This window comes from Anolis sagrei, chromosome 2 (assembly GCF_037176765.1).
Source record: "Anolis sagrei isolate rAnoSag1 chromosome 2, rAnoSag1.mat, whole genome shotgun sequence".
Lineage (NCBI taxonomy): Eukaryota > Metazoa > Chordata > Lepidosauria > Squamata > Dactyloidae > Anolis > Anolis sagrei.
Window position 1 is genome coordinate 196567442 of NC_090022.1, and position 13409 is coordinate 196580850.

At 39.9% G+C, this 13409-nt stretch overlaps 1 protein-coding gene across 1 annotated transcript in view; it reads right to left on the bottom strand.

Annotated features, from left to right (window-relative positions):
* Positions 1-13409, bottom strand: part of CLCN1 (chloride voltage-gated channel 1) — a 79413-nt gene that overhangs the window by 23436 nt on the left and 42568 nt on the right. Inside the window, exons 8-11 of the mRNA XM_060762664.2 lie at positions 11960-12085; positions 11241-11325; positions 5426-5527; positions 1935-2019 (exon numbers count right to left, since the gene is read on the bottom strand). Coding sequence (XP_060618647.2) covers positions 1935-2019; positions 5426-5527; positions 11241-11325; positions 11960-12085 — 398 coding nt within the window. The remainder of the gene's footprint in view (positions 1-1934; positions 2020-5425; positions 5528-11240; positions 11326-11959; positions 12086-13409) is intronic.

Consider the following 13409-nt stretch of genomic DNA (forward strand, 5'->3'; position numbering starts at 1 on the left):
TTTTCTGTTGGTCACAAGAGTTCTGTGTGCCAAGATTGGTTCAGTTCCATCATTGGTAGAGTTCAAAATGCTCTTTGATTGTAGGTTAACTATAAATGACAGCAACTACAACTCCCAAATGACAAATCAATCCTCCCCAACCCCATCAATATTCAAATTTAGGTGTATCAGGTATTTGTGCAAAATTTGATCCAGTGAATGAAAATACATCCTGCATATTCAATATTTACATTACTATTCATAGCAGTAGTAAAATTACAGTTATGAAATAGCAACAAAAATAATTTTATGGTAGGGGGTCACCAGAACATGAGGAACTGTATTAAGGGGTTGTGGCATTAGGAAGGTTCAGAACCACTGTCCTTCGATGATGTAGTAATGGAATTCCTGTGAGGGAACTTCCTCTTAAGTTTAAAACTGGGTTGATCATGTGGTCTCCATCATTTTAGGGTCTTCTGCTTTTATTTCTCCCAGTGAGGATGCACATTTTGCCTCTCTCTAGGCAAAATGTAGCTGCATGGACTGTTTACCCTTTACCTTCTTTAGAATATGAGATTTAGTAAGCTAATTAGCTCCAAGGCTTTTCTATCAAGAAGGTATTTTTTTTACTTCAACAAATATTTTTGAACCAAAGTTCTGACTCTACAATCCGGAGTCATCCTAAAGATTAGAAGGTCATCCATTCTCATCACACATAAGCCTCTGCTGGTGATCGTGTTTACTCCTGGTACTCTGCTATATTTTTGTGGAATTGCCCTAACTGGGGGTTATTTTTGAGTCTAACAGCTCAGATTTCCTAACAATTGTGGCTGTTCATTTTTATTGTATTGGATTTGTTGATACTGTTGCAATATCGGGGCGGAGAGCAAAAGGGGATGCTAGATAGAGAAGGATACTCTATTTTATGTTGTTGGTGGTGGTTGAGGGGATTGAAGGAAGAAAACCATTTTCCCCTGTGGGAAGGGCTATTCCCCCTCCCCACTTCCCATTTCATAAACGAAGGTTGTTTCCATGACAGTGACATGGGTGGGGGGAATAACCGGAAAACAGGGGGAAATGGTTTTATAACTACTACTACTACTACTACTTTATTTTTGTACCCCACCTCCATCTTCCCGAATGGACTCGGGGCGGCTTACAAATAGCACAATGCATAATAAACACACAATACAATACAAAATAAAACCAATAACATATATAATAAAGTTTATCCTCAAAACAGCTCCCAATAACCTATAATGAGAACTGTTGTAAAACACAGCCAATTGTAAACAGGAGCAGGGATTAGGACAGTGCAAATTTTAACTAGGGAACTAGGGCATGGGGCGAAAGTGCTGTGTTGTGCATTAATTGTGGGCCATTGGAACTAAACATTCTCAAAGGTTTGTCAAAACATCCAAGCTTTCAATTTCTTCCAGAAGGAGGACAGTGTGGGGGGCTGACTAATCTCCCTAGGGAGGGCGTTCCAAAGCCGAGGGGCCACCACCGAGAAGGCTCTTTCCTTCATCCCCACCAATCACGCTTGTGACGATGGTGGGGCCATGAGGATGGCTTTCCCAACAGATATTAATGCTCATACAGGAACATAGGGGGGATGCGGTCACAAAGATGGGCAGGGCCTGAACCATTTAGGGCTTTATAGGTGATGACCTAGACTTTGAATTGGGACCGGAAACTTATTGCCAAGCAGTGGAGATTTTTTAATAGAGTTGTCGTCATTCAAACCTCCCTTCTTCCCATAAAATCGACTATCCTTCTCTGTCTAATGCCCCTTTTACCCTCCGCCCAGATAATAGAACAGTAGCAATTTGTTTAAAAGAAAACACTTCAATTTTGTGTGTGTGCGCACGTGTATTTTACAATATCCTGGAAGCTGAAGTGGCAAAGACATGTTAGAAATAATATATAAGTACACAAACAAAAAGCATTCTCACCTCTCCAGCCATAAACTGTCCAAATCCTGGGGGGAATGTCAGGGACGCTATCACAAAGGTTACAACCCCTGGGTATACAAGGCGACTAAAACAGAAAAAGGACACAGAATTAGCTGGACTATAATGCAAATGGACAGTAGACCCTGTAAGGGAAATGTGATGATATACTATTAAACAGAAGAACAAGGTAGAGTCTGTAAGGACCTTTCTCAAGAAACAGGAGCATCAGCACACAGGGAGAGATCCATTCTCATGTGACTGAGTCTGTGCCCTGTGGAAATCTACAGCAAGCTACTCAAGTTATCAAAACGTAATATTTCGAGTACATTGGATGAGGGAGTCATTTGAGACATCAGTGCTTGTCTTGAATGCAAAATTGTTAATCAGCCAGAACTTTATTGATGCCCAGGCACTATTCAATGTTTTGAAGTACCATATATATACTCGAGTATAAGCTGACCCGAATATAAGCCAAGGCACCTGATTTTACCACAAAAACTGAAAAAATGGATTGACTCGAGTATAAGCTGAGGGTGGGAAATGCAGCATTTACTGGTAAATTTCAAAACAGAAATAGATACTAATAGAATTACATTAATTGCGGCATTAATAGGTTAAATGTTTTTGAATATTTACATAAAACTGTAATTTAAGATAAGACTGCCCAACTCTGATTAAATCATTATTCTAACCTTCTTCAATGTAAATGTGCTTACGTATCCTTCCAATAATAATAAAGAGAGTGAAATAATAAATATAATAATAATAATAGAGTAAAATGATAAATGTAATAATAATAATAATCATCATCATCATCATCATCCTTGACTCGAGTATAAGCTGAGGGGGATTTTTTCAGCCTAAAAAAGGGGCTAAAAAACTAGGATTATACTCAAGTATATACAGTATTCGATATCACAGACAGAAATGGAGTGTTTGCTTGCACTCTGTTCACATAATTTTCATACTAGTAAAGGTGGAAAATATTTTGCAGGAGGAAAAAGAATTGTATGTAATATAAAAGGAAATTCTATTTGTCTTCTTCATTTCAATGAAACAGACACTGCTGCTAAACAATAGAAAATGGGAAGGAAAAATGTCCTTCAGCAGTAGAGTAAGGGTTGTATGATATAATCCCAAATGCTTTGTCCATTCCTTCTGTTTACACAGACTCTTTGCTATGTGTCGCTTTTTTGATCATGGAAATGTGCAGTGACTGTATTTGATATCCACAGGAGATGTGGAAAATGTGGTGAGAAAAGCAAGACTGGAGGCACATCTACATTTACTGTTTAATGCAGCTTTACGTGATGCAGCATGAATTAAGGAGTTTAAAACACAGCAAAGCCAAGTCAGGGGGAAATCGAGTGCAAGCCTTTTTAATGTGCTTCAGCAAGCCCCGTTGTAAACCACATCACACAGCAAAATTGGAGCCCCCGGTGGCGCAGTGGGTTAAACCCCTGTGCCGGCAGGACTGAAGACCGACAGGTCAGAGGTTCGAATCCAGGGAGAGGCGGATGAGCTCCCTCTACCAGCTCCAGCTCCTCATGCGGGGACATGAGGGAAGCCTCCCACAAGGATGATAAAACATCAAATCATCTGGGTGTCCCCTGGGCAACGTCCTTGCAGACGGCCAATTCTCTCACAACAGAAGTGACTTGAGCTCCTGACACGACCAAAAAAAAAAAAAACCCAGCAAAATCAGCTCTTTAGAATGCAAAGCGCTTTATAGGCATTCAAACCTCTGAAGGGTATTTAAAATCTGGAAGGAGGGGTTGGGGGGCTGTCAAAAAAACACCTCAGGGGCATAATTGGGCAGGAGAAGGAGAACTTATCTCCTGAGACAGGTAACGAATTACCTCCACTGATAACTATCAATCCCTCCTCCCACCGCCTTTAAAGCCTCTTATGCCTCTGGGGCACTAGAATCATAGAATTGGAAGAGACCACATGGGCCATTCAGTTCCATTCCTTGCCATGCAGGAAAAGTACATCCAGCCTCTGTTTAAAAGCCTGCAAGGAAGGAGCCTCCACCACACCCTGTGGCACTGGGTTTCACTGTTGAACAGCTCTTGCAGTTGGGAAGTTCTTCCAAATGTTCAGAGGGAATCTTATTTCCAGTAACTTGAAACCATTGCTCTGAGTCAAAGGACCTTGAGGTCCTTGATACAGGGGACAGTGGAGGGATCCATAAGGGTAGTGGGGCAAATCATGGGGCAGTGGAGCAAATCCATCACCCAGTGCCCCACATTGCCCACATCACACACTTGCCCATCACGCACTGGAAGGCATACCTTTTTGGCTCACTCCTGTGCTATCTCCAGCATCTCCAATCTAAACACAGGTAGTCTCCCATGTTCAGACTTCTCTGCCATAGAACACTTCACTGATGCAACCAGCATGGAGATTGTCAGAAGTCACTGTGTTTCATGTGATTGGATCCAGTAGGCTCCGTGCTAGCTGCATCGGCGAAGTGTTCAAGGATGGGTAAATTTTCGCATGTGATGAAGTCTCTTGTCTCTAAGGTAGCAGAAGTATCAACCAGGAGTAGGGAAAAAACAGTATGGATTCTGGGTGATTAATGTAATTACCTGCCTGGAATTGACCTTCCAGATAGGTCATTCTAATCATCTGGTCAGCGAAACCAGTTTCTCCCAAACAGATTCTTAACCAATCTGAGTGATCAGTGTAGATGTGCCTTAACATGACTAAAACTCTGGAGCAGTTCTCACAATTGCCCTCCTCCCATTTATACAAAGAGTAGAAATAAGAAAATAATCATGAACTGTTCTATGTTTGAGGGAACAAAAATTAAATAGTTCAGTAAATATCAGAATGAAAAAAAAAAGATATGCAAACCATTTACATCCCTGCAATGTCTATAAGATATAATGCCCTGATCCTATGTGGTTTTACTTGAGTAACACAAAATATTAATTATAACAGAAACATCAGGAGACTCAGGAAGTGAGAGGGGAAGAAATAGAAAGGCACAAACTGCAACTTTTCCCATCGTCACTGGGTAGTAGAAACTCATCTCTTTGAAGAATCTCTTGTTCAGTCCAAGCCAAAGAACAATCCAGAGGCTTCTTGTGCTTTCTTGCAACCTAAGCCCAAAGAACCATGGAAGCTTCTCCAGCTTTTATTCAACATTATTTATTTCCTCCGAACCAAAGGGGATTTCAACTATCTGCCTCAGTTTTATTTGGAAACTACATAAGTTCTCATAAGTTCTTATCCATCAAGAATACTTTGTGTGCCTAATTTTCCAACTAATCCAATCTGTATTAGAAAGGAAATCTTTGTTCACCAGAAGCACTTCCCTCTTAAAATGTGAAGTAATGTAATAGAGATCTTTTGCAGAAGTTGTATCACTATTTCACACATAGTCTTACTAGCCTTTATACAGAAAAAAAGTCTATTGGCATAATAGAAATGCTTGCAACCTTGAAGTCAAAACCAGACTAACTCTGAAAAAAAACCATACTCACTATTTGGTTAGGAACTGACTCAGAGCTGTGTGCCGACGGACACACAAAACCACCTGACGATGGAAATAAACAAAAAATGCTCCCAGGAATCCAGAACAGATCCTGCAGTAGAAGAAATGGAAAAAAATTAGTCCTCTACTCATTTTTCTTTCTAAACCCTCTTGGATTAGATTAAGGGACTGTGCATACTTCAGCATCCTGTTTTCCACAGTACCCTATGACCCCTTCAATACACCCTAAGTAAGGCTGTACAAAAATATTCCATTGTATATAATACATATTTTTCTATTTATTTACTTGTTTGTTTGTTTTGTACATTTGTACCCCATCATCCTCACACACCACCACCACCACCACCACCAACCCGGAGGGGGGAAGACTTAACAACAAAAACTCATTCAAGCACAATCATAAAACGTATTAAAAAACCGTTCATACATTACATTAAGAAACATTTGATTAAAATCATGCCAGTTTAAAATCAGTATCTGGGACAGTCCATTGTCATACATATCACATTGAGTCTTATTCCTGATTGCTGCCACTACTGTTCAAATGCTTGGTCCCATAACCAGATTTTTATTTTCTTTCTGAAGAACAGGAGGGTGGGGGAAGGGAGTTCTACAGGCGAGGGGCCATCATTGAGAAGGCCCTGTCTCTCGTCCCCACTGACTGCATTTGCGATGGTAGTGGGATCGAGAGCAGGGCCTCTCCAGCTGATCTTAAGCTTTGTGATGGTTTGTAACGGGAGATATGTTCAGACACGTAATCTGGGCCAGAACCGTACAGGGCTTTAAATTCTATACATCTATATAAATAAAAATGCAATGTTCGTTTGTGGGATTAACATAACTCAAAAATCACTGGGTGAATTGACACCAAATTTGGACTCAATACACCTATTATGACCATCACTCAGAAAAACACAGAAAAACACAATGGAAGAGACTTTAAAAGCCAAAAAATAAAAAAAAATACATTACAATGCATGTGCAAAACCACAGGTCCGCAGCTTGCGAGTTCTCTTGGACTCATCGCTCACGCTTGAGGCTCAGGCGTCGGCGGTGTCCGGGAGGGCTTTTGCACAACTAAGACTTGTGCGCCAGCTGCGACCGTACCTCGCAAAGGCTGATCTGGCCGGGGTGGTCCATGCTTTGGTCACCTCTAGATTGGATTACTGCAATGTGCTCTACGTAGGGCTGCCCTTGAAAACGGCTCGGAAATTCCAACTGGTCCAACAGGCAGCAGCCAGGATGTTAACCAGGGCTCATTACAGAGAGAGGTCAACCCTCCTGTTTAAGGAGCTCCACTGGCTGCCGTTTATTTTCCGAGCCCAATTTAAGGTGCAGGTGCTTACCTACAAAGCCTTGAACGGTTTGGGACCACCCTACCTGCGTGACCGCATCTCCGTCTATGAGTCCACACGCTCACTTCGGTCATCTGGAGAGGTCCTGCTCGTGATCCCGCCTGCGTCTCAAGCACGTTTGGTGGGGACGCGAGACAGGGCCTTTTCTGTGGTGGCCCCCCGACTTTGGAACGCCCTCCCAAAAGATCTTAGACAGGCCCCTACACTGGCAGTCTTCAGAAGGAATTTGAAAACCTGGCTGTTCCGATGTGCCTTTTCAGATTAGGAACCTCAATACCAAGTCCCAGAAGCACCTTAGAAGTACCATGATCACTGCACACCACACACTGCACTTATTTTATAATCTTATATTCCTCCCGCAATATCAACACTTTTAATCCTGTACCCACTACTCTGGCCGGCCCAGTTTTAATAATTGTTTCGATGTATTGTTATTGTTACTGTTTACTCTGCTTAACTGTTTTAATTTGCTTTAGGTATTGTATTGTATTGTATTGTTGTATTGTGTTCTGAGGCCTTGGCCTATGTAAGCCGCATCGAGTCCCTCGGGAGATGCTAGCGGGGTACAAATAAAGTAATAATAATAATAATAGTAATAATAATAATAATAATATATACACATATGCACAAATATATATACACACACATATATATTATACACACACAAAACACATATACACAGACTAGGCCACAGCAATGTGTGGCAGGGGACGGCTAGTATGTTCATAAATATAAACAAAATGATATCAGTAACCAAGACAAAATCATTGTTTGGTCTGTGTTTACACATGCAGAAGAGAAGAAAAATTAGTGACCCGTGCCACTTCTGGCTGCAGATAGGAAAATGCCATTTTTGAATGCTTTCTCTTTTGACAAAAATAACAAGCATTCACTGCAAAAATTGATTTTAAAATATGGAATTGGATCCACTCCAGGCAAGTTAGTTTTCAAATTGGAATTATTTTTAAATACAGGAGAGCATTCAAAATGGCAATCTGAAGTTTCAAGTTACGAACCCATTCAGCCACCTCAATACTCTCCAACTTTGTGGCCACTTCACAGTAAATGTACACAGCAAGTCCAGTCTTTCCCCTATGCTAATCCTCAATTCTTGGTCTAAATCGAAGGCCAGTGGATCCCTAAATACTAGCCTTTGATTTGTCAATCACATCCTAAAAGTTTCTGGGAGCACAAATCATCACTTTTAGGCAACGTATTCTTCACGAGTAGAATTGGGAAAGTTCAAAGAAATTTGGGGGCACAATGAGAACTTTGGAAACTGCAAATATCACACAATTCACGCCCCAACCTTTTACTACATAAGACCATTTATATAATTTAATCAACGAAAACTATTTTTCCTTCTTTCTTTGTTTCTCCCCTTCATGCCAGACCCTTTTTTGGCTATTCAGATATTTTTTGTTTAACATTTTAAACATGCAATATATTCTTAAACATTAAGTAGCTAGCAGTGCTCATTTCAAATACAAGCACAATTTTTCAATGCCACATAATAGCAACTCTATTATAACTTAGATAGGCTAGACATCTCTATCTGTTAAACTGATTTGAGCAAGCCAGTTAGGCTAAATTCCCAAGAAACCATCTTCAACATTAGAGTACAAAGCAACTATTGTATACATATTTTGAGCAATCTCATTCTCTACACATTGTAAAACCATCCCCAATTAGGTAATACCTGCGGGAAGGTCTATTATGAAGTCATTTGAGATGTAGCGGCTATGAAAAAAGTAATACATGAGTGAAATTTGGCATCATTAGGCCATGCAGTACTATCTGGATTCGAAATGTGAGGACACCAGAGAAGTCTCAAAAGTTTGGGTGGAAAATACTTTTTGTTTTTGTTTTTCCTGAAGTCTTTTTTTAAAAATATAATTTTTATTAAAGTTTTTAAAGGGGGTACATCTGAAAAGTATTTAATCATCAGCATGTCATATATTTTAAAAAATGGGAATTTAGAGGGGGAAAAGGGAGGGAGAAAAAGTAGAAGAAGAGTAAAAGGAAAAAAAGGGGAAGGAGTGAAGAGGATGTGGAAGTGTAGTGGGGGGGGTGAGTGCATGAAGGGTTAGTGATTTAAATTAATGATTTTTCTCCCTTGTAGCTGTATTAGTAGTCGCAAATTCTTCTAAGCTTTCCTCTCTCGAGCCTATATCTGATTAATATTTAAATAATTTTTGATTGGAGACCCGTTCATTTTAGCTGTCGGTTATCAGTTTGGTTTTCCTGAAGTCTTATTTTCTGAGAAAATTGGGGAAAACAGATGTGAAACAAGAAGCTAGACAAACGTGGACAGAGTCCACCAATCACAGTTCAATGGAATCTATGAAGGAAAGAATATAACATAGGGCTTGTTGACACATGCTTAACAGCCTGATTTCATCAAGAAGTCACTTCTGCTAAATATCAGGCTATTGTATTGTCAAAAGGTTTCACAGCTGGAATCACTGGGGTGTTGTGTGGTTTCTGGGCTGTATGGCCATGTTCTGGCAGCATTTTCTCCTAATGTTTCACCTGCATCTATGGCTGGTATCTTCAGAGGATCTGACTATTCGTAACATTCAGGGACTTCCAATCCATATCATGGAGTAAACCAGATTAATCCACTTTACCCCCACATCAATGAAAGTTGGGAAATACTCCAGAGTTAGGCAAAATCTCTGGAGAACCTCATAGTTTGGTCACAGTGTGGACAGCAGGACCAGGTCTGATGTGAGCCAGTCCGGTGGCCACATGGATCATTGCTGCCATCCCCCTTTCTTGAAGTCTGTTTTTGAATGGCAAATCAGGACACTGGCTTCTACAGTGGCTTCAGTTGTTCATTTCCATCCTCCAACCCTGGACAGAAACATGGGAGCTTCTAAGGCAGACAAAATGTGCACCCTATCAGGGCAGTTTAGAGCAAGCAATTGTAAAGAGCAAGACTCCTGTGCTTTTAAACCCCATATATCAGAGAGATATTTGGCTCAGCACTATAGGACACATTGCAACCTCCTAGAAAAAAGATATAAAGATCTAGTCACTATTGGCCCTTCTTTGCACTTGGTCTCCCTAGAGCAATGATGGGTAACCTTTTGTGTTTGGTGTGTCAAATTTCGCCAAAAAAACACAGCATAACTCAGATGGAGTGTCACTTCGAGAAAAAAAAACCCATAATAGCTTCCACTATTTCCAATGGTGGGAAACGGAACCCATAGCACATGCCCTCGCCTCTTCAAGACTCCCCTTCACTCATCTCAATAAGGATGGTAAATTAGAAATCCAAGACACCCCAGAACAGTAGATTGGATGATATTATTATTATTGTTGTTATTATTATTATTATTATTATTATTATTATTATTATTATACCCCGCCAACCATCTCCCCAAGGGGACTCAGGGCAGCTTACAAGCAACAAGCCCAAAAATTACAATACATTCTGAAGGGAATGCAAGAGAAGTGCAACAATCAAGTAGGCAGGGCTGGAAATATTGTCATCAAAGTATTGAGGTAGATAATAAGAGGGCCAATGTAAAGTGCTGAACTTAAAGTAGAGACAGGAAAATTACTGGTGGACTACTTAATCAAAAGCACACTGGAACACCCAGGTTTTTAGTTGTCTCTGGAAAGAGGACAAAGTGGGAGCCTGTCTGATCTCCCTAGGGAGGGAGTTCCAGAGCCAGGGTGCCACCACCGAGAAGGCCCTCTCCCTCATCCCCATCAACCATGTTTGAGATGGCATGTTGAGGGGGAGAAAGCAGTACCTTCCCGGATGATCTCAAGATACGCACAGATTCATAGGAGAAGATGCTATCGCTGAGGTAGCAGGTCCCGATGGTTGCTGTGGTTATGTGGTTGCTGTTAATGGCGATCACAGGGCCCCGAGAGATGCATCCCCTGTGACATTCCACTGCTCCCTGCTCCGCTGGCCAGAAGTGAGGTCAAAGATCCCCTAACGGCCTAACTGGAAATCCTGGAACTAGATGCTCTGTACCGGAGTTCTGTTGTTTGACCTACAGACCTCCAGCAGAGTGTCTATACTACACTACAGCAAATGTTTCATCCTTGGCTCCTGCACCTGGCCCTGCAGGAGTCGAGGATGAAATGTCTTTGGCATGTGGCCCCCTACTTCTCTGTATGCGGCCACATGTGGCCACGTGTCATCAAAAATGGTGAAGTGCTAACACGCGTGTCATAGCTTCACCACCATGGCCCTAGAGTGCACTGTAAGCATAGCTTCTCATTACAAAAGCAGGACCATATTCCTGCTCTGAAATGAGTCATTATAAAATAGCTCAAAGCTTCAGGATGGTGAATGTGCTTTGCCTAACTTGAAACCTCTAAAGAATTCTACGCAGACAGTAACTCTGTTTTATGGAAAGAAATTTCCAGTGCGGTTCACCTTGTATTATACCTCTATTGCAATTAGCTACATCCCTTTGAGCTTACCCTATTACAGCAAAAGCTGGCAGCTCCTGTAGGTCAAAGGGGAAATCCATACGAAAGTTTGTTCTGAACAAAGCTGTGATGGTGACTGCGAATGGAGAACAGAGACAGGAAGAATTACTAGAAGGAAGAAAATGAACACGAGAGAACTGGAAATGAGGAGCCCAAAGGTGGTCGTGGAAGGCACATCAAAAGATGTGCTCTCAATGCATAAGCAGAAAGCAAGCATGGGAAGTATTATAGATCTCCCTTGAGCTCTGCCTGCGCTCTGAGCAGCACACTTTAAAGAGCGAGTGACGTTAATGTTCTTATACGTTTTTGGACAGGAGTGAAATCTATATAGCCTCAGGAGCACTGGAATACAAAAGACCTCACTGTAGCTGCCATCGGAAAGTAGGTCTGTTTCACATAAAGTCATAAAATGGGGGCAGCACAAATAAGAGATGAAAGCAGAGGAAAGGCATTTGTAATACAAAAGAACAATCTAGCGAGCCAACAAAGTGAAGCAAGGACTGATGTTAAGCCCATCTGAGGGCTGGCATTTGTCTGCTGCGTAGGGTAAATGAGGGGCCAAGACAGTGCAGCTAACAGGGGTGAAATGAATTCCCACATCATCCCTTCAACCTTGTAAAGTTATCTGCATGCAGTACCAACCCTGGAGGTTGGAGTTGAGGAAAGGATTGGACAGAAGCAGCAAGGGCTGAAAAATTGTTTGTCTGTACCTGCATCTTTATTCCAGACAGCAAAGACTCGGAAAACAAAGGCACTGAATGTAGCTGCAAAGAATCCACGCCAGTAGTTACGGACAGCAAAGTAGGTGGATGTGACTTCAATGCTAAAAAGGACACCTATGGGTAAAAGAGAGGCTCTCAACAATACATGACAGTGCACATATACCTGCAACATCTGACAAGTACCTTGCATTCCACCAGTGAGAGTTTACAAAGGGGCTAGAGATGAAACTACACTTAGGGTGTGAGGGAAAAATTCAGGTTGAATTCCTAATTTACTTGAATACAGGTATACCATATATACCCTAATATAAGCTGAGGAACCTAATTTTTATCACAAAAAAACCCTGGGAACCTGTATTGACTCAAGTATAAGCCGAAGGTGGAAAATACAGCAGCTACTGGTAAATTTCAAAATAAAAATAGATACCAATAAAATTACATTAATTGAGGCATCAGTAGGTTAAATGTTTTTGAATATTATTCTAACCTTCTTCAATGTAAATGTGCTTACGTATCCTTCCAATAATAATAAAGAGAGTAAAATAATAAATGTAACAATGATGATAATAATAATAATAATAATAGGGTAAAATAATGAAAAAGTAATAACAATAATTATAAAATAAAATAATAAATGTAATAATAATAGAGTAAAATAATAAAAGTAATAATAACAATAAATAGAGTAAAATAATAAAAGTAATAATGATAAAAATAAAGAGAATAAAATAATAAATGTAATAATAATAATAATAATAATAATAATAGGGTAAAATAATGAAAATGTAATAACAGTAATTATACAATAAAATAATAAATGTAATAATAATAGAGTAAAATAATAAATGTAATAATAACAATAAATAGAGTAAAATAATAAATTTAGTAAAAATAATAGAATAATATAAATGTAATGATAATAATCATAGAGTAAAATTATAAATGTAATGATAATAATCATAGAGTAAAATTATAACTGTAATAAAATAATAGAGTAAAATAATGTAAATGTAATAATAATCATCATAGAGTAAAATAATAAATGTAATAATAATAACAATAATAACAGTAAAATAATAAATAACTTTGACTTGCGTATAAGCCGGAGGAGAGGGGAAGGGCTTTTTCAGTCTAAAAAGAGGCTGAAAAACTCAGGTTATATTCAAGTATATATGGTAATAGTTTCCTTCTAATAAGATTTGAGGCCACAGTGGACATGGGTGTAAGCAAAATTAAACTCCACACTTTAATTCAGTGCAATGGTTTCCAAACTTTCTGCTTTAAAGGAACCTTTTCTCTTCAGGATCTGCTATTCAGTGGGTTGCATTTCATAAACAGTTCCAGACAAACCTTTGCATCTTCCTGTTGCCCAATATAAACTGGGAAGGATGCATTACAGAGTACATCTAATATGCTGCACACTGCAGGGGAAGACCTA